Source organism: Onychostoma macrolepis, chromosome 03 (assembly GCF_012432095.1).
Source record: "Onychostoma macrolepis isolate SWU-2019 chromosome 03, ASM1243209v1, whole genome shotgun sequence".
In the NCBI taxonomy this organism is placed as follows: domain Eukaryota; kingdom Metazoa; phylum Chordata; class Actinopteri; order Cypriniformes; family Cyprinidae; genus Onychostoma; species Onychostoma macrolepis.
Window position 1 is genome coordinate 38,007,693 of NC_081157.1, and position 25,909 is coordinate 38,033,601.

Sequence of the window (25,909 nt, forward strand, 5' to 3'; positions counted from 1 at the left end):
CAGTAAAGCAACATAAAAAATCACCGCGGTGGTACTTGTGGAGATGTAGAACAAGAATTTGCAGAAAACAATTTTATTTTATTGTTTCTTTATGGATTTTTAAAATATGTACCAACAGCAAGTGTCTTAGGCCGAAACATGCATAAAACATTTTACAAACCCATTTATTGAAAGTGTAATAGCCTACATTAAATACAATAAAATACCATTAAATAAGAAGTGCCTGTATAATGTGTTATTATCGATTAATTGACTGTGGTTTCAGTTTGATACGCGACTCACTCTTTAAAAAGTGATGAAAGAAAAGAAAATGATTTGCACCGGTTTCGAAGCTTCACGCGACGCGCAGAAGAACAGAACAGAAGGCGTGACTGCAGTTAAAGCAGCGGACCTGAGCCACGTGACAAACAGCTTCGCCTTCACAATAAGGAGAAAAAGCTACTGGACAGACCACTCCTCCATTAACTATTTTCCCTGTTTATTTCGTATTCTCAAAGCTCTTAAAATGTGGTATCCTTTCCTTGTGCTTCTTGTTCTCTCGTCTACAATTGATTTATCAAATCAGGATGTGATTGATAACATACTTATGAGTTTATCCAAGGGAATCACATACTTTGACATGCAGGGCAGAAACATCAACCTGGACGGTGTTGTTGGATACCTAATACTTCAAGGTAAGCCGTTATTTTACATACAGGATTTTTAGTTTTTTTTATTTTTAATCACTTTGTTTACTGTTTGAGTGCCAATTTAGGGTTGAATTATGAACATTACCCATGTGCGGTATTTTGTATTATTTTTTTTTCACTCATGCAACTTTTCAAGAGATTTTCATTTCAATTGACCGACAGTAGACTCGGTTGTAAAATCAACTGATCAATGGCCTTTTTAATGGAATTGTATTTTTCGTTGCGCAATCCGTTGAGGTTCTCCTCGCGCAATCAATATTATTCTATTAAACTATCATTGACCTTAAAGACGATTTAAAAAAATATGATATGTAAATCCAATAAAAGAAATAAGAATTTTGTCGTTTTACCCTCCGATAATAAACTGCAAGCGCTCGAGCAAGTAACGCACTGTTGGTTACTCCATCAGTTAAACGCGACTGATGCTGGTCATATTTAGCGCACTCTGGCAGAACTTGTCATGTAGGATAACTTTTCTGATTATTAAAAAGTTGCCTGAAAAGGATGTTTAAAGATGAGTGAAAAGAAACAAATGTATTTATATATATATATATATATATATAAAAAATGTTGGACCCCACTGGTTTTATTTTGACTTCTTTTTGGAGGGCTAAATAGGCTACTTAATTTGGGGGCTCAAAACCCCCTAATCCACTGAGCTGAACTTCTGAAGTAAACAGTCCATCAATGGTTCACCATTAGGCTTCTTTCTGCTTATATAACTCAGCGCAGCTGCAGGAGGCAACAAGAACTTGGCCGCATTCAGATTTTCTGAGTCTCTCTCAGCGCGCAGCTGCTGTTTCTATGTTGAAGAGACTGAACAAGAGCCTTTCTACTGCCGTCAGCGCTCTTCAGGAGACAGACCCCAAATACTTCAAAGGTAAGGCTCTTTGGGGGGGAAATCTATTCTAAACAGTCTAATAATGGCACAGAAAACATGAACTGTTTCTCCTGCAGAGTTTGAGCCCATTTTGGACAGCTCCTTCTGGTTCCTGCCTGCAGAATGGAGTTCCACAGATCCCTCACTTGTTTATACCTCAGTGAGGTCTATGGAGTGCTATGATGAGCAGTTGAGTGACAAGTGCATGACTCTCCTTCTAGGAACATGGTAAGAAGATTATAGCATAAAAGAAAAAATTGCATCAAAAAGTTATAAAATTTAGTCAATACCACAACTGTTATTTTATCGCAAGGAAAGACAATGGAACCCCATGTATTGTGACTAAGTCTTGTAGAGACACGATGACACAATTTGGATGTCCGCACTATTCCCTGTCCCACCAGCTGCTGTACTTCATGATAGGAACGATGGTAACGCATCCTAATAATCTTTACTGTAGTAAAAGCAATTGACTCTTTACCTTTTGTTAAGAAGAGAAAGTATCGTATTTCCTTATGTACCCTGAAGTAAATCTGTGTGGATTCAGTCTGACACTTGTGTCCTCAGAAAGGGTGCTCCAGAATGCTGAAGGGGGACCTGAGATTGTCTCGTGTCAACATTACTGTGGAACATTATAAGAGAATATTCTGCTCCAACATGATGAGAAGCAACCAGGATATTTTCAAGAATGCTATAACTGGCCAAATGCAGGACATCTTTATAGAAAACAGTTAGTATAAGCTATGTTATGAACAAAGTTAGTTTATTTATATATATATATATATGTGTGTGTGTATATATATATATATATATAGTTATGAACAAATTATTGGAGAAAGATTTGGTTACATCTTATAAGATAACATCCACTTACTATATATTTTTTTTAATTATTATTATTAAATTATTTTGCAGTTCTTTTATGTGGTTTAGTGGGATTCTCAGACTTCTATAAATTGGACTGGTTACAGTCTATTCTAACATGGCAAGACCAAGAAGCAGGCTGTTTTGGCAAAGAAGGTGAGTTGGGTGCATTTTAAATATATATAAAATCATATCCTAATGTTTATCAACTGTATATTAAATAAAATCCTTGAGGTATACAGGTGTGAATCACCTTTTAAACTGTATGTTGCATATTGTTTTTTCCCCCTTAGAGGACATCTCCCAGATCTTTGAGGAATTCTTGGATGCACCCCACAAACGGGTGAAAAGAAGAGAAAAAACACTGACAGGTGTTTGCTTGCTCTTAAAGCAATAGTTCACCCAGATATGAAAATTTGCTGTAAAGTTTCTCTCCCTCAAGACATCCAAGATATTAGTTTGTTTCTTTAGAAATTCAGCATTACTTGCTTATCAATGGATCCTCTGCAGTGAATGGGTGCCGTCAGAATGAGAATCCAAACGGCTGATAAAGACATCACAATAATCCACAAGTAATCCTCACCACTCCAGTCCATCAATTAACATCTTTTGAAATGAGATGTATGTTTGTTATAAACAAATTCATCAAGACGTGTTTAAAAAAAAAAAAGAAGTCATCTAGTCCAAATCAGGAGAGAAATATGTACAGATCAAGCAGTGTTAACAATCAAAAACTGTCCAAAACTGTTATTGTGATGTTTTTATCAGCTGTTTGGACTCTCATTCTGACGGCACCCATTCACTGCAGAGGATCCACTGGTGATCAAACGATGTAATAAAAACAAACTTATCTACATTTTGGATTGTCTGAGGGTGAATCAAATTTTAGCAAATTTTTCTTTTTGGGTGAACTATTCATTTAATGTTGCAGTTGCTAAAAAACAATTAGTTAATATCCCACGATTATACTGTTTCAAACTAACACTAATATGTTTTCTTTTCATAGATGGCTGCTCAAGTCATATGACAGGAGTTGCAGTGAGTGCATTAGGAGGTTTTCTCAACTATTACCTTTCAGAGCAGGACATAACGAAGAGACCTTTAATTTAAGGGTCATGCTTCATGAGAACTCAGTTTCCTTCTTTATCAGGCTCTTTACAGATATTTATTCTTTCCTCTATGATCAATTTTCTGTGAAAGTGCAGTAGATTTAATGCTATGTAGGTAAAAACAGCATGAAAATAAATTCAAAGAAAATAAATAGAAAGGCAAATGTTTTTGGAAAACCAAGAAAATGTATACTTTATATCAAATAAAAAACACAGTATTATGATATATTTCCAAACTATACAATTTTACTGATAAAAGGTTAAATATAGCCATGTTTTATTATTTTAATTCAAACAGAGGTTAGTTTAAATGAACAAAATGCCCTTTGTTGGTGAATATTTTCTCTTAGTTTAAGCTTTCATGTTTGGAGGGAGCGGACCCCTGTCGGTTCATTATTATGGAGAATGCATGCTTAAAAACGCATGTTTGAATTCAGTCCAGAAACAGCATGATCTCTCCAAAGCTGCTTAGAAAGTAGCCACGTTGAGATGTCTTATTAATCAGACCTCCATCCATCCATGAAATGAGTGTAAAACGCCAGTCAGAAAATTGCGGTCTTTGGTGAATATTTGCCCAATATCTTGTTCTGATATAGCTATATGATGTTTAATGATTACTCATTCCACCCTGTGACTTCATAGAAGAGAGCTTTTATCAGGCGTGATTCATACGTGACAGTGTTCTTGCCAATGTGCATGCGGTCCTCCTCCAGAGGCTGCTCTATGATGGCAGGCACATCTTTTCCGTACACTAGAGAGGAGGGTAAAAAAAGTAATTAGTCCCATGGAGAATCTCGGGACTGAAAATTAATTAGTGTCTCAGCTTTCAAAAACCAGCATTTCATCCCCACTGAATTAAACAATCAAAACAACAGTGAACCAGTAATCACTGGATTAGATTTTGATACTTTGTGAATTACTGGAGGATTAAAACTCTGCGTTGACACAGTCCTGCTACATATGAAATAGGATACAGTGCCTGTTTTAGAGGTACTATCAGTGGGATCAAACCATTTTTTTTAGAGAATGTACTTACATTCACAGTGCTCAAGGAACTGAATGCACTCTTGCACCACTGAATCCCTGAGCATGATCATGTGCTTGGCCATGTTTTCCAACAGTGAGAGAAAACATCTCTTAGCGTAGAACCACGTGTCTGTTCCAAGCTGAAAACATAGGATGTCAGTGTCATGTCAAGCACAATGACTACATAATATCACATGACAATCATTTCAGTAAAACAAGTAAACATCAGACTAAAAGGAAGTGCAGTAGCAATCCAGTGCTGCACATCTGCTACAGTGTCATAAGATCAAGAATGCTGAGGCCTTGAGTAACACTGTTTATGCAGCTGGAAACAGCAAAGACCTCTTCAGTGGATATTAAAAATAACATGTTGATAACTGTATCAGAGCAGGACTAAGATAAATACAGCAAGTAAGGAATATGAAAGTTTATGTGCTTTCTATACTCAACTAAAGATGGCTATTAAATCAAATATTGATTACCTTTTTGTTGTATGGCTCAAGACTTTTTATGACACGAGAAATGCCAAAGTCATAATTTCCTTTAGCACAATACAAAGTCCTGTAAGAAATTATGCATTGCAAGTATTACAGGTAATTCTTGAGAATAGATGTCTGTAAAATGAAAGGTATGAATGATCTCATTTTCTTTTGACATACATATTGTTCAAAAGTTTAGGGTCAATAAGATTTTTAAAACGTTTTATGAAAGAAAAAGAGACAATTTTTAAATGTTTTTAAAATGCTGCTTAATATTTTTGTGTAAACCATGATTTTTAATTTTTTTTTAAATCATACTGACCCCGAACTATTGAATGGCAGTGTAACATACACAGACTGGTTTTACAATGTTGTCTTGTGTTATTATGATATTTCAGATTTGTGTGATATATTAAAAAGGAAAAGAATAAATAAAATTAAAAGTACAAGATAAATGTTCATAGAGGTTGTTTCTTAAGAGTTGATTTAACACAATTATGTAGAAAAAAAAAAAAAAAGTAACACTTTATATTAAGGTGTCCCTCTTACAAGTTGTACTTACTATTATTATAACAATAAATTATGCATAATTACATGCAAGTAACCCCAAGCCTAACCCTAACCATATAGTAAGTACATGTAGTAAATTAATATTACTCAGAACTTAAATGTATAATTACAAGGACACCTTAAAATAAAGTGTAACCTAAAAATATTGTACATACCCTATTACAAGGTTGACAATACACAGATGAAAGATTTTTTTGTCTGGATCATCATACGAGATTTGCTCCTCTTCTTTCTCTATCTTCCTCATCAGTTCCTCTGCCTGTACATGCACAGACACAGACCCGAGGGGTAAAATAAAAATAAAAAACACAGAAAGAAAAATGATGAAACAAAGCTGCTCCAGGGGTATCAATTATAGTTAAATAAGATTTGAATTTTTACCTCTTCATTTTGGCTGGTCATGATGTATGACACGCACAGGTTAGCAAGGACAATCGCACTGACGTTAAGGATCTACAGGACAAAATGTAACTGTTTAATAATTGTGAGAATGCTAATAAAACTAGGCACTCTTCGAAATAAAACAAAAAAAATCAAACATCATGCCGCAAACTCCATGCAGTCACACAGTAAGACTCCAAGAGTCACAGATCATTTTACCGAGGGTTTTGTTTTGCAGGGACACTCTTGAATGTTACACTGTTCCAGCTAGCAAGCAGAGGAGCAAAGAACATGTTTTCATTTGAAAGGTTTAGATTTGTTATATAATTGTCTTCCAAGTACGGCCAAATGTCACCCACCATCACAGAAGACAAATAAAATATTATTTATATTATAATTTATAAATATATTTATATTATAAAATATAGTAAATATATACAAATGTATATGGTATATAAAAATATTAACAAAATGAATAGAATCGCTCTATTCTTGCATGCACAAGTTATTTTATTTCCTAATATCCATGAGTCAAAGAAAACTGTCTTATTTTATGGTTTTTAAAAATCACATCTGGATCCCACTGTTTATGCAAAATACTACTGGTTGACTGATTTAGGTTATTGTTATCTATTTGAAAAATTTACTCTTAGTAAACTAAGCACATAAGTTATTTTTTTTTTATTTAAATGTGGACTTGGCTTTCATGAAAAGACATTAGTCTTTAAAGGGACTCAAAATACATTAAAAGTGAGCAGAAAAGCACATTTAGTAACATTAAACTTACATTCTCATAATGCTTCTTAACGATGGGCTCATAGAAGCCAATGGCTTCTTTATATTTGTTGTCTTGCATGAAGAGCACATGAGCAACATTAAGTTTCCAAGTGTCGTGCTCATTACAGAACTCCAGCGACTTATGGAAGATCTTTTCCACCATGCTGTAGTTCTCACGGTTCCAGTAGATTTTGGCCTGTGCCATTAGTACAGGGATGTACCTTAAGAAAAAAAAAAAAAAACACACTTAAAAGTATTTGTATATGGTCAACATTTTACATGTGTTTACATAAAGTCACTTCATACAAAGCATCTGCTAAATGTATAAATCTAATCAATGTAAATGAATCTTACATTTACCTCTCAAGAACCTCGTCATATTCTTGGACATATTTTTTTAGAGATTCATCATCCCGGTTGTGCCTTGCTTCCTGAACCTTTGAGGAAAGAGATTTTAGAGTTTTTAAACTAATTAGCCATTTCAGTGTCAGACATACTGATATCTTAATGGTGTATTCAGGGAGTAATATTTGACACAAGCAGGCATAAATGCTGTGAATTGTTGAAAGGCAAAATGCCAAGCTGTAACCTGTTTCGTAACCTTGCGCAGTTGCTCAGTGAGTTTTCCAGCAATTTCATCAAATTTTCGGAAAGCCTACGTCAGATGAAAAGTCAATTACTTCAAAAACAAATGCTCACTTGATACTAGCCAAGACTCTGGAAAAGATCACTTACTTCCTCAGGTGCTGTCTGACATGTGATCATGGCATCCAGGAACTCATAGAGGTACTATAAACAGGAGAACAAAACTTTAGCCCTACTGTCTTGATGTGACTGATATGTCAACACGCATGAGGCAACTCTGCAATTATCACCTGGTGTGTTATTGCTTGCAAATGCCTTATGGCCAGAGGAATCAATCAATCGATATGGATGTTATTATTGGAAAGACTACCTGGGCTAATGAAAGTGGAGACTTGTATATAGATGATTGAATTTTCAGAAAACTAACAATGCAAATATTATGAGGCTGAAGGGAAATAAAACATGAAATTGTTACAAAATCATTTCTGTCTTACCGGTGTGAGAAACTTGTAAGTGAGATGAGCATTTTCAGCCAAGACATCTGCAGCGAGGTCAAAGTACTATAGACAACAAAAGCAAAGTACCATCATACACCTCTTAAATAAGTTTCTTTAAAGCTTCTGTGAAAGCTAAAGTGCATAATTAACATAGCCCTTCCAAACAGTTTCCTGAATGCTAAGAACTGTTAGCAATGAAGCACACTAACCTCATATTTACAATAAAGCAATAGTAAGTTGCCAAAAGTGACAGGAGGAAAGGGGTTTTGCTGAAGGAGAAAAGCAAGTTTCTCAAAACCCTCTGTGGGCTTGGTGTCCATGTTCATTAGGGCCTGGTTGTGAAGAGTGACTGGGTCCAGCTCCTAAATGTAAACAAAAAAGAAAAACGGACAATCATCATTTCTTTGGTTGACAGACTTTAAACAATCAGAATACGGGCCAAATTTCAAATGTGAAAACATTTCTTACACATAGAAATAAACTAAGGGAGCTAATTAACAAATTATTGACAAATGAACTATAAACTATTAAATGTCTATATGGCAAATGATCACTGACATTCCACTCGTTCCACTAGGGGGCAGCAGATAGCTATGTTCGCCTGTCCATTTCTCAGAACAGATATGAATAATTCCATGTAAAGACTTCAGCATGAAGGGTTAGCCTATCTATCTGCAAACTAACATTAAAACGGCATTGTATAATTGTTAGATATCAGATAAATAAGTAAATTTTGTCTATATATAGGCCCTCTTTTCAGGAAATGACAACCCTGTAAATACAACTTTGCGCAGTACCCTGAATTCTTACTAAAATCTGGCACATTCCATGCACTAGTCCTAGCTACAGATTCAGTGTTTAAAAATACCTGTCCTGCGGGAAGAAACAGTGTATTTAATGAGTGCTTATGTAAGATGGATCACTGTTTGGACTCATTAACTTCGAGGTGCCAGCGCAAACTAGCACAGAGACATGTCCCTGCAGCCTACCATCATTCCAGCCAGCAGGTGTGGGCTTACCAGCTCTCACAATACAAACCCCTGCAGAAAAGGATTAAACCTACACCGGAATCACAAAAACAGCAAATTCCCAGTGCATAATTGCAGGCAATCTGGTAAGGATTTGAGAAAATTAAACTTGTATTGTACTATTAAAAGACAGTGCAACTGACTAGGTCATTTTCTTTCTTCTGAAATAGATGGCACATGGTCTGTCAATATAGGATAAAAGTTCCTCAAGCATGCATGTGAACTGGCATGCCTATGACATTGATTCATAAGAAGCTATCCTGCAAGAGTGAGCACGCTCAGATCAAACAGCATAACTAATGAGGAAAATACTCTCTTGACAGGCATCTGATCTTATCCGACAGCCTTTGTTTGCTGCATTGCTATAGAAATGAGAAAACAGAGCTCGGAAAATGTTTTACAGCAAAATCACCTGGAAATATACTGGAATAAAATAGTAATGAGATATAAACACATTTCCAGGTGTTAACCAGGTGACCAAATTACAATCGGACAGCACTTGAATACATTAAAAGCCAAGTGCAAATGCACCTAATATGATAAGACCACGACTGGATCACTGAAAATACTTTCGAAGGTAGTTAAGAGATGGTTTCTGATTTAATTTCATTAAGTATAAATGCGACAAGGTGTAAATGCTAATGCATTTTGATTAAGCAATATATAATTATTACACTGATTAAGTACTATATAATGAGGCTGAGCTACAAATAAAAATTATCCGTCACTTTGATGGACTAGGTTGTAAATTTTCCATCATGCTCTATTTTTATCAGTGTTTAAAGAGCTTTTGCAGCTTCCTCTCTTTTCATTCTGCTTGCACAATGTGAATAAGTCAACAGACACTGAGGTCTTGCAATCTGCTCGCCAATTTAATGAACAACATCCAATGTATTATTTCACTGAACTACACTTACAGTCTCTCATTTCTCTCCCCAATTCCTCAGTCACGTCTCCCTCCTGGTGTGTTTTTGTGGGGGCATTTTAAAACCTATTTTTTTCTTCATATCTAATCCCTATTAGCAACCTTTACTTTTAAGGAGGAAAACACAATAGACCAGATAGATTTCTTTGTTTTATCCATTGATAAGCATTTTGAATTATCCATTACTGTATTAAAAATTCTGTGGATGGCAGACAATTTACAGTTAAAGCAATCTATGATGTAATACACGAGTGCCATTCCATTTTGAATGGATAAGTGAGATATATTTGAATGTAATCCTGCTAAACAATATCCAGATACTATCTGGATTCAAAATGCATGTGAATGCCAAGTGTCAAGGGGGAAAAGTGTTACCACAGAGGTCACATTTTTAGTACCTCTTCTGATCTGGGGGGCATGTCAGTCAGTGCTTCCTGCGCTGCAGCATCTGCAACAAAGAAATTTAGATATACGAGGCCATAATCACTGAATTACATTAACTGAAGTTCAATAAGCAGTCAAAACAGGCCAGTGTATCACCCCAGGCTAAATTATGCAGAAAGCCACTGAGCAAAATGCTGTAGACTTCATGCTTAATGCTTAATGCAAAGCCATTAGGAATCCTGGAAGGCCACACATTGAGCTAATGGATTTGCAGTTTATAATACGCTATGAATATATAGAGTTCACATCAAAAAGTACATGATAGGAAGGCGCCTAGGTGAAACATCAGGCCGGGTGGTTTATTTATACTTACAGTTCTTCAGCTGGTATTCAATAGCTGCTTTCAAATTAAAGGCTTCAATCAAAGCAGTTTCGTGCAGGACGAGGGTGTTGCCGACACTTCTTACATCAATGCCTTCTGTTGTCATTCCAATACTGAGCTCTATAAACATAAGAGTCACTCATTGAAATTCACTCTATAGCAAAGCAAATCTTGCAACACCTAAAAAATGTTCTTTTACAAATACCTGGATGCTCTCTGATTCCACGCTCAATAATTTCTGCTATATATTTGAGTGCTGAAGCGTACTGCTTTAAACTGTAGTAACAAAGTGCTATATTGTAGGCCAGATCTGTAACAACAACAACAACAAAAAAACAATCAGAGTCCAGCACAGCTAGTTTTAGAAAACATCACAGTGTGTCAAAAGGTCTCCATACCACATTCATTTCCATAATAAAAAATAAAAAAATCTAAATTACTACCCTTACGCAGTGTGGTCAGCCAGTCAATGTTATGTTTGTAACTCTTGGCAGAATAATTGCTGGGAGACACCAGTGTGTGTGTGTGTGTTTGTCTGTTTTGTCTATTAAGCTTCTGCATGTAGACACCACAAACACACACAGTTATAATTCAATGGAACCAGTGCTAAAGAAAATCATCCTCACCTGGCTGGTAGCCCAGTACATTCATGGAGGACATAAACTTTTTGCAAGCCTCTTCATACTCGCCCTCCTTATAAAGCAAACACCCGAGATCCACATCATAGTCTGGATCGTCCTGAAGCAACTGCTCAACCAGAGTCTGGACAAGCAAAACCAAATATTCCAACAAAATAAACAGTCGCTCATGCCACATTCTGTGGTCAGATGGTGATTCATTTTCCACAGTGCTCAGAGTTCTTACCGGATTTTTCATGTATACTGTGGTCTTAAAAGCATTCAGACATTTAAACAGAGTGTTCACTCAAAAACAAAAATTCTGTCATCATTTACTCGCCCTCATGTCAAAACCAGTATGGCTTTCTTTTTCTTCTACGAAACACAAAAAGAAGTTATTTTAAAAAGAAAAAGAAATAAGATTAGACCTCTTTTCAAGATTTGCACAAAGAACATAACATTTTTTTATTTTTTTTTTATTGTACCCGGAACCACTACATTCTTAAACAATTTTCCAAATGTGTTCCATAGAAGAATTAAAGTCATTAATTGTGGTTTAGAATGACATATGGGTGAATAAATTACATCGGATAGAAAAATGTTACCTTTGCACCTGAGAAATCTTCCTCTCCATATTTGATGGCAGCTTGCAGTTTAATCATCTGTTTAGAAATGGGATGAATAATAATATTTATTTTTAAAATCAGCATCAATAAAATAAAAAGAATGCAATGTGACATGCTAGTAATAACCATTCTTTTAACTGATGTACACTACCGTTTAAAAGTTTGGAGTAAAACTTATTTAAATGTTTTTGAAAGAAGCTTAACAAGGCTGCATTTATTTGATAACAAAAAAATACAGTAAAAACAGTAATATTGTGGAATATAATTACAATATTTATTTTAATCCATTGTAAAATGTAATATCTGCAGATGTGACAGATATCACATTTTTTGCAGAAGGTAATGTGTATTCACCTTAGTATGACTAGTTGTGCTGTCCAAGAGAAAAGTGGCTTTCATGGCCTCTGGGAAGGCACACGCTCCATACAGAGACTGGGCATAGTAAATTTTGTAGTCCTCGACCTCTGGGTGAAGCTGTGTCAGCTGTTCATAACATTCTGCTGCATTAGTGAAGTCCTGCATGTGGTAGTAACAGTAGCCTAGCAGAGACAGAGCTGCCCTGGACTGGACATACAGAGACACACAGTCATATAGAGAAATCATATAATATTTTTTATATAGACAAAGAGAGATTTTAAATGCACGCACGCGCACACACACACACACACACACACACACACACACACACATATATATATACATACACATACACATACACACACACACACACACACACATTATTTATTAGAGTTATTTGTTGGTTGGATTATTTTCCTTAACAACAGAGAACACAATTTTAAGGCACAGGACGTTTATTGATTGATTCAATGTAAAGAATGTGTTCAGTATGACTGCTGTAACTTACTTTAGTGTGTTTCTGATGCTCTTTGCTCAGAATATGAATTGCGTCTCCATATCGCCCTTCTTTGATCTTATAAAGAAAGAAATAAGGATTAGTATGAAGCCAGTCATTTCGATATAAAAGAAAATTGCTAAAAAGCAATTTTTGCTAAACGTTTTGCTAAAAGTGCCAATACAAGCAAACAGCATAGACCAGTGGTAACTAAGCTAAGTTAGCCTGTTAGCTTGTGCAGTTAATAACTCACCATTTTGTACACGGTGGCAGTGTATTCGCCGTCTTTAATCGTTGTTAGCGGCATTATCGAAAACAAATGCTACATGTAGCTTTACCCCATAAACAAAACCGTCAAATTAAGAAAGTTGAAGATGCAAGCTTTCTGTGTTTTCAGAGACACGACGCAGTCATCCTGTCTCTTAGCAACCGTCCCAGAAACGGATGTGACATAATCATTACTCCACCGGGTTTCTGGTCTTTGCAGAGGCTGAAAGAGAACTAATTTCTGCTTAAACATTCTGTATTTTTAATACATACGATACAGCATTGGAATATATTGCCAATTTCTTTGTCAGTTTTTTCATATATATTACATTTTCTTCATATATATATATATATATATATATATATATATATATGTGTGTGTGTGTGTGTGTGTGTGTGTGTGTGTGTGTACCTGTTTTTCTATTCAGGTGAGGACTTAAACCTGAATACACATAGATTCATGGGGACTTGTGTCACGGTGGGGACCTAAATTAAGGTCCCCACAGATAAACAAGCTAATAAATCACACACAATGAAGTTTTTTTGAAAATCTAAAAATGCAGAAAGTTTCCTGTAAGGGGTAGGTTTAGGTGTAGGGCAATAGAATATACGGTCTATACACTAGAAAAAGCATTACGCCTATGGAGAGTCCCCACAAGGATAGCAAACCAGACGTGTGTGTGTGTGTGTGTGTGTGTGTGTGTGTGTGTGTGTGTGAAATGAATCAAAGTTGAGAACTTTTAAATGGGAAATGTCAGAACACATTTTAAAAGTGCAACTTTACTGGTTACTAAACTTAAATTAAAATCATATGAAAACCGTATCTTTTTAAGCATTACGCAATTCCGCAAACAAATTTTTACAGAACTCTTTGGACCTCATGGAAGAGTTTTGAAATTCAAACCAAAGTGGCTTGCTCATACAAGCCAAGGGTTTGGAAAAGATGTGTGTGATGAGGGAATGTTTTAAAACAGGAGGGAGTGTTCTTCAGTCTTGGGACAGTCTGGTGGAGCAACCAAGACACAGAACTCCAGGAGCACTTTAAAGAGTACACATCTTCCCAAACTCTCTGACTGGTATGTAAACATGGATATTTAAATTTGCACACTTCTATAATTCCAGAAGTGTAGGTTGTTTTGGTTGATTTTCTTTTAGTGTAAATATTTCATATGTATATTTCAAGAAATGCATATACTTATGTACTTTATGTAAAAAAATATATAGTTACATTAAGTTAAGTTTAAACATAAATGTTTATTTCTTGTTTTTATTCTGTTTTCACATGCGCATTGTTTTAAAAATGTAGCTTTCTTACAGACAATGAAGAAAATGTCATGCACAGCTATCAGGCAAGTCTGCACAGATTGTGCCCTGAAAGCAAATATGGTCTTTATGCACCAATATTATTTTTAGGATTAAGATTAATAGTGAGTTTAGTAGCACAGGGCTTGATTTATCTCTCAGTAAACATACATCATCTGCTTAGAGGAGAGGAACAGACCAGGGCAGCCATTTCAACATTTTCAAGGGGAGGAAATGGACTTTCAGTATAATTAGTTTCAGTAAGTACACGTGTAGTCTAAGTTTCTGGGTTTACTTGTGCAGGAAACATAAAGAGCCAGGATGAGTTTCAGGGTGAGTCTATTGTTCCTGACCATGACTGTGGTCGTAGTCTGTGGTCAGAAGAGACGCCTTGCAAAAGAGGAGTGGAACTATCGTGATGGCTGTAAGTGGATATATGTCTTTTTGTTTAATAAAACACACACTGGTTGATTTAATGTATGCTGATATGCTATTAGGGTTTCACAATTTTCGGTTCAGATGAATCTGAAAAATACTGCTAGATGATATTACTGTTGTAGCAATTGATAAAAAATGCCAAATATATTGCTTTTCTGGTCCTCAGCTGAGAGGGTAAGCATGCGAGGAGTTGCAAATCTGACTCAAGTGCTTGATGACTGGAGGTTTGACATCCTGAACCAAGTAAAAGGACTCCTTCAGAAGGACCATCAGTCCTTGCTGCCTGACTACTCCAGGTACACTTTCATGAGGTTCAATCAAACTCTCAGATTCAGGCATTCTTTCTTTCCACAGACAGAAAACAGCAGGAACACAACGTTGTTATTTTGGTATCTGCAGCTATGTCGAAATGTGGACTGCGTTCTTTTCAGAGCAGAACATTTCATTATGCTGGAAACTGTGCAAAATATTTTATGTGCTTAATGGGGAACTTCCTGGCTCCTTATGGTTTGGATTCTAGTCATCTTCATATTCCTCAAAGCTCTTTGCCAACCAGTGACTGCGCTATACCGTGCTGCTCTCATATTTCTTTCTCTCTTTAACTCTTCCCAGGATCCAGCCTCTCTCCGAGGCACTGGATGACTTGTACAAAGAGTTCAATGCCCTGAAAACCCATCTTGGTGAGCTGACTGAGAAGTTTGGACCATTGGAAACCTTCATAGATGAAGTGAAGGCCGAGAAAGCCAGTGCGAGCGCAGCACCTGCTAACCCGGTGCGCAGACGGGTCATTAAGAAGACGCCTGTTGTCTCCTAAACGGCCGTGTTTGAGTAGAGCTGGATCTCTCCTAACATCAAACCACTATGATATAGATTTCTTTAGCAGCCTTTTCTTGAGCTTCTAACTCTTTTGGCATCTTGTTGCTGTATGTTGCTGGGAAACAGGTAATAAACAATATGCTGAATATTGTGAATGTTCCTCTATGTGGTTTGGGTTGTATCTAAAAGCAGCAATTTAAATGTAACAGCCCACACATAATTAACATTGCAAAAAATAATGGACACAGCTGTAACCACAGGACTTTATTTTCAAAATACCTTCCATTGATCCAAATCAAAAAGAAACGAATAGGCATTTGTTATGCAGCATAAGAGTATTACATTTAGCTGTCTTTAATCCTGTAGTTGGAATTAGTCTGTATGAGTATATTCAAATATGCATGACTGTCAGTGAATTGATATGTGGTATTTGCAGCTCTCAAAATGATCAATGGCTCGTGCAGGTATAAACTGATTATGTACAAGCTAAGAACATTTCAGGAACACAATAAATTGTGTTTTTCATTGTGTATTTATGCTTATAATCGGATGAGCGTGGTAATTAGATGCTTAATATCTCTTGGGTCATATTTGCCATCTCATGTAAGCTATAATAAATTCAGTCTGTTGCATTCACCTCAAAGTTTCAGTGTGTTAGCTAACTTTTGACATAATTAGCTTTGTGCATAATAGTTTGGTGTTTGTTTTTGTGTAATTATAAGTTCGTTATATATCTGTGTTTGTCTCATCCCATTTCATCTATCTATCATCTATCTATCTATCTATCTATCTATCTATCTATCTATCTATCTATCTATCTATCATCAACAGTTTTTCTGCAAGCAAAATTCAACAACATCAGGCAGCAGTAGAAGAGAGGTCCATTTTTTTATTTGACACTGTTTATACCATACTTTATGGCCAGTGATTTGATAATATAAGGTCTTCTGTAGTACTTTATTACTATAATTCAAAATGAACTCCCTCATTAAAACACATATAAAAAGAGGCAGCACTATTATTTATTGACTCAATCTGAGCTCCACAGTCTACAGAACTACAGTGGCCTATACAAGTATTTGGACACTTTTGGGCATCAAAGCCAAATACAATTCTTGTTTTTCAATGCATAGACCAAAAATCAAATTGAATGGTTTTATATTTTGTTATATAATGCAAATACATTCTAAAGTGTCCAAATTTGAGGCTCTACATACAGTACACACACAGGGCCTTGTTTATGAAACTATTTTGTATGTAAATTGTTATAATCCCTTCTTACATACATTGCTGCGGTCAACTGAATGAACTCATGCACAGTAATTTATGTAAGAATAGCTATACAATTGATTTACACACAAATTCTATTTGTGTTTGGCGAATGAGGCCCACGGACTGTGATGCATAATTGTGAGCACCAGGAGGAAATACAATGTTGTGTCTCTCTGAGGGTATATATTAAAAAGTGGTCAGGACACTGTGGTCATGAAGTCATGTACAGCTCAAATAATCCAAGTAATTTACCATACCACATCTTTTTATGTCCGTTATATCATCTGTCCTAGAGGAACAACACCAATAGACAGCATCAGCAAAAGATATTAAAATAACTATATTCACAATGTACACTCAGTGACGGAGACATATCATAAATCATAAATCTCAGAAGGAAATCTCTTACATCTTTGAAGATTTATGAAGCATCACACTCAAAGGAGGGTAGAAAATGTGTTACACAGCCCTACATTGTATAATCATCTCTTATTCCCATAAGTATCTTGAGCTGTAAATTCATTTTCATGACTGTAATCTGTCACTGGTGCTTTGGAATTTGAAAGTTATTGAAAGACTTGTGTGACAGTATCAAGTATCTTCCTTTGTTGCTCATCCACGTTAAAGTATTATCTTACAGAACGTTCAGTCATTCACCTTCAAGTTGTTCCAAATCTCAATGACACACTTTCATCTATGGAACACAAATGGAGAAGTTAGGAAGAATGTTCATGTTGCTCTTTTCCCGACAACGAATGGGAACTGGTGCTTTCAAGCACCAACAATGTCAAAAAAGAACAATAAAATCACAATAAATTAGTCTGTGTTCCACTGAGAAAAGCAGGTTTGTCATACATGTTTGGAACAACACGAGGGTGAGTAAATTATGAAATCTGTTTAAGAATGAATTAGTAATAAATCTGACTATAGCTAATCCGTCTTCATCAGATAGCATGTCAGTATTTGCTGTAGTCATTTTAAAGCCTGTTCCTCAGATATGCAAAGAACAATGAAAAACAAGATATGCAAGACAAATTAACGCTCTACAGGACTAATTGAATTTACAGCTTAAAAAATAATTGACACTATATTTTACATATATTTAGGAGTAAAATCATTTTCCAAAATGTGTTTTCTTCATCTGACCTTTGACCTTTTTTTTTGGGATCCGTCATTTATAACTGACGTTGTCCCATTAGGGTAAATTATTTTTGCCAAATTGTCTGAAACTTCACACACAATGAAATGCTTTTTCATATATGAAAAGAAGTGAAAAGGTCTTACTGTTTCAAAAAAACATTAAAAATCTTTATGAACATTCTATTTTTTTTCTTGTGCTGCTATATTTGATTTGGAACTCGCCTGTGAAAATGTCTTAAACTTGACACAAATTCGGATGCAATTTCACTGCCTGAAAACCATGTCTTAGTGTTTCAAAAGCATTAAAACAACTTTAACATTGTTTTACAATTTCAAATCAATTATCGTAGCACAAGTGAAAGTCAACAAGACTCTTGTTTTTCAGTGTACTCCACACATAAGTAGATGCTAACTTGTGCAGTCATCATTGGAGCATTGCTGCCTGTCAGTATAGTAATGCCAATATACATAGGCATCTTTCCTGACCTCTGGCTGTTTTATGAATCACATCTTTCAAACTGGCATACAATAATGTACCCAAATGCCTGACTTCCACAACAACCTATTCTTCATCACTGCCCTCATCCTTATTGCTTCTATCCTCCTTGGTTCTCAACAACTTCTTTTATTACTACAACCTGATTTTCTGATGCACTCATATCACTATCATCAATACTTTCTGAAATAAGTATAGATTTGTCTCTCCATCTTCCAAAAATCTTACAAAAATGAACATAAAACACAGGCATAAAAGCTATTATACTGCCAATGCTGGTCAATAGTACCAGTTACACCAAATATGGTGTATAGGACTTTGTCAGTTATGCATGACGCTCAGATTTGTTGGTCTCTGAGTTGTTGTTTTTATAAAAGTGCATTAAAAATGACAAAAAAAATTAGAAAACAGATTTGGATGTACGATTATATTTTTTATAACTTGAATTTATATGTATTTTCTAGTCTAAAATGAGCTCACTATTGAGCCTTGAGAGCATGTGATCTAACATGTGCTAATGTCTCCTTTACTACTTAGTTACTAAAAATGTGAAGCACATGGCTAATAAATTTTCATTTTACTGGTTGAAGGGGATGTCACATTTGACATCACTAAAATAAAATTTTGTTGGTTGAACATTAATATTGTATTTTAAATGCAATTTTCTTAGTGTCATTTATAAATGACGATATCCCATAGATGGTTAACATGGAAATAATCTTACTGCGGCCTGGTTCTCTATACACCTCAATAACCTGAGATTTTTTGTCTTTTTCAGAATTATTTCACTTATTTTTATAATTGCTTTTGGTAGATCAAATGCTCTTTTATTCTTATCTGATGTACTTTTTAATTGAGTTTTTATTTTTGTCCTGTTAGACCTCAAATCTTTATATTAAAGATGCTATGATTTGAACATTGTAACATTACATTAAGACGTGTTAAGTGAAGTGATTGTTTTAACAAACAATTTAAGTGTTAAATAATGTATTAATAAGTGTTACATTTACGTTGTAGATGTAATTGGTTTCATGAAATACTAATCTGTGATCACTTTTGATTTAAGACTGACTTAAAGAGAACCTTTCGACCCAGGGTCAGAGCGAGGCATTTCTTCCCATTTTGAACATTTATAACTCGTATGGCTTTAACCTTGAGTCATGGACCACTTACGTCATGCAATTCTCATAGTTCTGGGAAAATGGCCATAAGGGGCATCTTTTATTGATTTCTCAGTCATTTACAGAGTGTAATCAAAAGCTCAATTGTAAAATTGAGATGACGATTTTAAAAAGTTGGGAAGGACAGTGACTGCACTGGAATGATGAAGTTCCACATTTATTAGTTTCTGTTGAGCTATCTGGTTTGATCTTCAAGGCCAGTGCCCAGACAATGTCAGCACTAAAAAAAAAAAAGCACCTCCTACTGCAAGCTAAGTGAACTGCAACGTATGCTTGAGAAATCGCTGGGCACTGACTCCGAGGACATTTGGTATTACTGTCATAAATCCATAATAGATCCATATTGGATATATGGCAGCAATGTAGTTATGATTTCAACAAGCTATCAGGTAGATAAGAGATCAATGCATGTGTAATATCACAAATTAATACCAGCATCATGCATTTTCTGCCAGTTTGAATAATCTGCACAGCAATAATATTTTAATATTGCATATGAGTTTCAATCAATATAGTTTGGCAATGGCAGGGGGATTCTGCAAATTACTGTTTGACCTCCAATTAATTTTTGTGAAAAAGTACCAAATTTAAAAAGTTCAGCTAAATGTTTCATGAAGGTAAAATTCAGCTACATATTGCTACATAAAATAAAATATGTATTTTACAAGTATATAACTAACAAATAGCTTGGAGAGTTGTAGATGCATGCTCATTTAAACCCTACAGCCCAGTACTTTACTCTGTTGTACGCCGTTCTTGGAAAATCCTCTTGAAACTAATGTAGCCCATAGTTTTTCCATGTAGTCCACATTTTTTCCAAGTATGTTTTTATAAATGCTAATTAATTCTTGCCTACTTCATGTCTTTCTTGGATATCTTTATGTAACATGGGCTGTACTGAGGTCATCCCCGTTGAAAGAGTCCACGTCAATAAAAAGCAACGACAGACATGCTTTAAGTCTTGACTGAGTTCCAATCAAAGTGCACAATCTTGACCAAAGATTTAACAAGCTCTTGGAGTCTTGAGAACTTAATCCAAAGATATTGGAGGCCTTACAACTGTAGATGCTGCCAAGACGATACAATCTCAAGAATTATGTTAACTAATTTCTCTCTCCGGGTTCAACACCAAAGCAACAAACTGCAATAACCTCGACCTAAAAGGCCAAATCAAGCGCGTTATTAGATGTTAACAAATCCATTTGAATGAGGAAAAGAGATTATTTAAAGAAATGCCCGGACAGACATCTTTGGCATCTGGGTTTGTGACTATTTTAAATGTAATAAATTAGAGTTGTGCTTCAAGTGCATCATTCTTGATATCTGTGCCAGGCGGACTTACTGTGACCCTGCAGAAGCTAAGAATGGTCCATTTACTGTTCGATGAAAGACTGGCAGAGCATGCAGCTAAACCTGAATAAGTAGAAATAGAGATAAATGGAAAACATAAACATGGAACTAGGAGTTTATGCCTGTTCAATGTCCTTCAAAAATATTTAGTCTGCATAACTCATCCTTCTAACTTGATTCACATTCAATTTTGTAGAGCAAACGAAACATTACTTTTGTCCAAGTAAAAATATATAAAAGAACAAGTGGATTCAAAGAGCAAGTTTATAGAAGTTTACAGCTTTACTTCCAGTCATTGACCTGAGGTCAAATATTGAACTCACAACCATTAAAATGATGAGGAGGACAATTCTATAAGCTTGATCTATTATGCCATTCACTTTACATAACTGTAAGCTGCTAAAAATAACAAATCCAAATGCATATGGGATTTGACATACTATAGGAGCTCAGGAGTTCATTGTTCTTCAGTTTAAAGGATCCATAAAATCCTTGATTGTAACAAAACATCTCTTTGCATTTGAGGGGTTTTTATGTAATGTGCGACAGCATAATGGATCATCAAATAGCACCATATGCCTTTTAAACGAAAAGAAACAATCATATGGTATTGACAGACATGACAGATCAGTACAAAATACAAGAGATGTAAGATTTAAAAGAGATTTCTAATTATTGCATAGATTAAAATGTGAAGTATTTAAATAGGACACACCACACTGTACATTAATTCAAGTTTAAAGAAATGTTCTGGTTGTACTGAGGGAGATCGTCATTTTCAATTACGACATAGGGTGGGATGGGACACATATTACACAATCTTACAGTGTCTCAAACAGCTGTGCCGGGGATTAATCGAATAAAAGGGAGATGGAAAGGAGATTAAGTGGTCCCCTTCTTTCACAGCTCTCAACTTCAAGAACGTCTTTGCAGTGTTGTCAAAAGATTATAACCATTTGACATGATGGTGATGGAGGCTCAGCCTGCTGTCATGTGCTTCGACAAAAAAAAAACAACAAAAAAAAACAACTGAGATGGAGACAGAGAATTATTGTCTCATTTTAGATCAACCAGGGATGACCTGACGGAGATAAGAACAGCTTTGTGTAAAAGAACCGTACATTTAATTGTGCCATATGGCCTAGTTTCAGAATGTGACAAGTCAAATGCTGAATGCTTGGAGGTTATTTGAGTTCTAGGCAAGTTTTGCTTCTTTTGGAGGTTTTGACTTTGCATTTCCACAAAAGTGACATACACCTTTGGAAAACATCTTGGAGAAATGCCAGGTGACAAAGAAATGCCGAGAGGCAACTCTGTGCTGTTAAACTGTCTCCATCAAGGCATGATTCCTGTTAGCGCACTATGGATCTGAAGGCCTCAGACATTTATGGATGACGTGATAATTAAATAAGAGAAGCGACCTGCCAGCGAGGTCAAGAAACTGGAGGATTCACTCTGCAAACTGCATCAATTAAAAGAAATGTAGAACTTTATAGTATTTGATTATCATATGACAGTGCAGATCATTAAAATTATTGCCTATGATTTATAAAGACCTTTTTTTTATAGCTGTCAAAAATTGTGTTGCTAGCAAAGTTTTAATGTGTTTAGAGTGTTCAGCAATATTATTTACAAGAACATAATAAAAGATAAGGTAATACTGAGCAAAATACCTTTTAGACACAATTGCTGCAACCCTGTCTTGACCTTTTTTTTTTTTTTTTAAATAAAATATAAAGAAATAGAATTATGAGGGAAATTATAGGTCTAATTTAGAAATAATCATTCTGAACTATTTACAAATAACATTTTAAAATATGCACACATACATGAATACCGTAAATGATATTTCGATTGAAAAGGGGCACTGTTTTGCCTATGATATAACAATGTAACCTGCAGAAACAGTCACTCTAAAATAAAGTGATACAAGCATATACAAATATATTATACATCTTATTTACAGATTGGTAGATTTTTTGCAGCATCAAAACAGAATTGTAATATAAAGTCTGTTCATTTACAAGGGCATAAGACCACAAGGTTTTTTTTTTTTTTAATTAGATTGGTTGAAATTTTTTCTATAGGTGCCCTGTGCTACCCTTCATACTTTGCTGGTCCCTGCGGCTTCCTTCAGGCTGTCTATTCCCTGTTTAGGATTCTGGCCTGCTTTGGGCTGAGGAATGCAACTCAGGATGTCATATTGCTCACCTCCCGATCACTGATGCAAACAGATCTGCCATGAGAAATGCCTTCCAAGATTGCATTTTTCCCTGGAATTTTATTTATTTATTTTCCAGGTATGATGATTCAAGAAAAATCCTTTTGTGGTGTGCTGAATGTATTTATTGGGGGAAAAAAGAGGACTGAGGGAAAATTTCAGGCCTTGATTGACAAGGGTACAAGGCCAATGTGACGGGTTGATTGGGAGGCTAAAATAGCATCAGGTTACTGAATGGCACTATTAAATTAAATGAGGTGGCACATTTTATAGGGTGGACAAATTCCATTTGCTGTTTTAGCCACACGTGAAATGAGTTTTGAGGAAACAGTCCCTTCCCGAGCAAGATGCTCCGCCATGCTCTCTTCTCATAAGAAGATTTAGGGAGGCTGAGGATTGGATTACAAACGGCAGCCAAGTCACTCCTGCTGACTGAGAGCTAAAGAACAAATTACTTTACTTTATCAATTTGTTTGGAACATTAAATTAGAGCTCAAATGACACTTTGCATTTTCATGCACTCTGTAAGACTATATTGCTGAAATAATAATGAGAATAAAACTACTTATGACCCTGCAACAGTGTGCTAAACAGGTAAGCATGTTCTTAAATGTCGATGTTATTTTCCATTAAAGCTAATTATAGACTAATTATCCTGAAGATGAACTTTCTGTATCCAAGGTTACAAGTCCTTTAAAATCCATTAAGTTCTGACAAAATAAAAAAAAAATACTTGGTACACAATTATGCAATCAGAAATTTGCAATCTGAATTTCAGTAAGGTGAAGCTGAGACACATAGCCAAGCAACTTTTATTAACCTCTCCAAATGTAACAGCAAATTAGGAACAATCTGGCATATTCAATAATGCATGAGAAGTCCCTATTTTTCAGTTCAACCAAATTTTCTGTCAACCCATTTGTTTAAAGATTTCCATTTTAAAGCAGTGCTTTAAATCCCCGCTGCCTGTGGTGCTGTAATTAATGACTTAGAAAGGACAGAGAAGAGATGTGCAAATTGACTTTTCAGGTATTTCATTAAAATGCCACTTGCCCTCAGAAGCATCCGCTGATCCAATGAGAGCAGCCACACTCCCAGACACATCTGAGACGCCGGTAATAGATTCAGAGGGTTGGGGCTCACAGGGACAGCAGCAAGTCTCTGCTTGAGCCGTTTTCAATTTTAGAGAAGCTCCCATATCTTGTTCCCCTCTCAAAGGGACTATGCAAAAGGTTTAGAACAGTTTCGGGAAGGAATAGCTGTTCATTTTGGTTCTGTGATAGCCTACTGTGTCCAAGAACATGGCAGAATTTAGTGCAACATCGTCTTTCAAAGATCATTAGGCTTATATGCACAAATCTTATTTTTGTTGCGAGAACCATCAGATAAACCATTTTCTAGTTAACCTAGCATGAAAAAGTTGAGCTAAAAATAAAGGTAGGCCTACAACCCCGTGAAATTGTTTGTTAGAAACGAATTACATTATAACATGATTATGCGATAAAGTAGGCCTAAAAGAACCGACAAATCAGTTTTTTTGAACCAAAAAATTTAATTGGATCTAAAGTCAACAACAGAGGAGCTCAATCTCACGCCATGGAAATGTATTTTTATTGAATTTTGAATGATTTCAATCTTACATGTGATGAGATAAAAAGACTGTGTACCATGAAATAATGACATTGTATTTTTGCATTTGAATTTCTTATCCTTGTGGGCAGCACACAAAAACTTGAATTTCATTAACAAAATGATTCAAATGAGCCTCATTTTGAATCCACAAATACAGCGCAACTACTGTACGTGCATGACGCATTCATGAAGAAATGACTCGTATGAGCTGGCTCTTTTATTTAATCTTTCATAAAGACACAAACCACATGCTGAATCAGTCTGGTGACTTATCCTTCTCGAATCAGTCGGATCGGTTGCTGAATTAATTTCTGACTCACTTGCTAAAGTGCAAGGTTTCATTACTTGCAGAGACGTAATAAAAGGTACTATACTATACTTATGACAAATGTATTTCATTTAGTTTTTGTTTCTTGCTAGACAATAATAAAATCACACAAATCAAGGTTTAAAACTGAAAACTTCAAGTAATCATATGCACAAACATTTGTCCAGTTCCAGACCTTGTTTTGTTCCCTATTCGTGCGAGTATGTGTTGTCTCTCCTTTTCAGTTACATCATGGCAGTTGCCATATTCAAGCTTGTTTGTGCCAGGACCGTATTTTACTTGTTGAATCACTAAGCTTGACACAGCTGAATGGCACAAGCAGACGCAAAGTCCTGGACTCCTTCCGGACCAGGGATCAGGGAAGCTTTTTTTTTTTTGCTGTTAAACCCCTCATCTCTGGGAACAGCCCACCTCGGAAGAAATGTCCAATGATGTCATGAAACGACAGGAGGTTTATCTGTTATTTTTATTGGAGCTAATTATGTCAAAAGGGCCTTGTTGAAATCCAGAGCAAACAGAAGTCTACAACTGTTGTCATCCTCCTTAATCATCATGCCTAAACCAGGGCTACATAAAGCTGTGAGATTGCAGCTGACCTCTGACGCAAGATATGACAGGTTTAGCGATTCATGCACAATAAATTATGCCAAACCAGACTATTTTTGGAACATCCAGCTATGACTGACGTTGATTGTTCATCATCAAGCAGAATCCAGTGACGCAGACTATGTGCACCCAATGCAACCTTTATTGATTCTCAGAGCAAAATAAGTAAAGATAAATAAATATTAGAA

At 35.7% G+C, this 25,909-nt stretch overlaps 3 protein-coding genes across 7 annotated transcripts; 2 read left to right on the forward strand and 1 right to left on the reverse strand.

Moving 5' to 3' along the window:
• The first annotated feature begins 261 nt into the window (after positions 1-261).
• c03h16orf89 (chromosome 03 C16orf89 homolog) lies at positions 262-3,576 on the forward strand. Its single transcript, XM_058771654.1, has 8 exons — positions 262-674; positions 1,417-1,569; positions 1,647-1,797; positions 1,883-2,000; positions 2,137-2,299; positions 2,485-2,589; positions 2,727-2,804; positions 3,440-3,576. The coding sequence occupies exons 1-8, from the start codon at positions 296-298 to the stop codon at positions 3,541-3,543; spliced, it is 1,251 nt and encodes a 416-aa protein (XP_058627637.1). The 5' UTR covers positions 262-295; the 3' UTR covers positions 3,544-3,576.
• A 3-nt stretch (positions 3,577-3,579) lies between these two features.
• On the reverse strand, positions 3,580-13,130 carry ift70 (intraflagellar transport 70). Of its 5 annotated transcripts, none has more exons than XM_058771650.1 (20): positions 12,926-13,130; positions 12,685-12,750; positions 12,174-12,383; positions 11,799-11,855; positions 11,203-11,338; positions 10,782-10,886; positions 10,568-10,696; positions 10,209-10,258; positions 8,067-8,219; positions 7,855-7,920; positions 7,511-7,564; positions 7,377-7,430; positions 7,136-7,212; positions 6,786-6,996; positions 6,218-6,265; positions 5,999-6,070; positions 5,773-5,876; positions 5,051-5,129; positions 4,579-4,708; positions 3,580-4,293 (listed from the first exon to the last, which is right to left on the reverse strand). In XM_058771650.1, exons 1-20 carry the CDS (start codon positions 12,977-12,979, stop codon positions 4,157-4,159), a joined length of 1,992 nt encoding a protein of 663 aa, XP_058627633.1. In that variant the 5' UTR covers positions 12,980-13,130; the 3' UTR covers positions 3,580-4,156. The 5 variants fall into 5 exon arrangements, with proteins under 5 accessions (XP_058627633.1, XP_058627632.1, XP_058627635.1 ...); XM_058771649.1 differs by having other exon boundaries at positions 7,365-7,430; XM_058771652.1 differs by lacking the exon at positions 6,218-6,265.
• Positions 13,131-13,146: 16 nt separating this feature from the next.
• On the forward strand, positions 13,147-16,131 carry si:ch211-76l23.4 (uncharacterized). The gene is made up of 5 exons (XM_058771655.1): positions 13,147-13,245; positions 13,914-14,015; positions 14,545-14,665; positions 14,846-14,975; positions 15,292-16,131. The coding sequence occupies exons 3-5, from the start codon at positions 14,563-14,565 to the stop codon at positions 15,491-15,493; spliced, it is 435 nt and encodes a 144-aa protein (XP_058627638.1). The 5' UTR covers positions 13,147-13,245; positions 13,914-14,015; positions 14,545-14,562; the 3' UTR covers positions 15,494-16,131.
• The last annotated feature ends 9,778 nt before the right edge of the window (positions 16,132-25,909 follow it).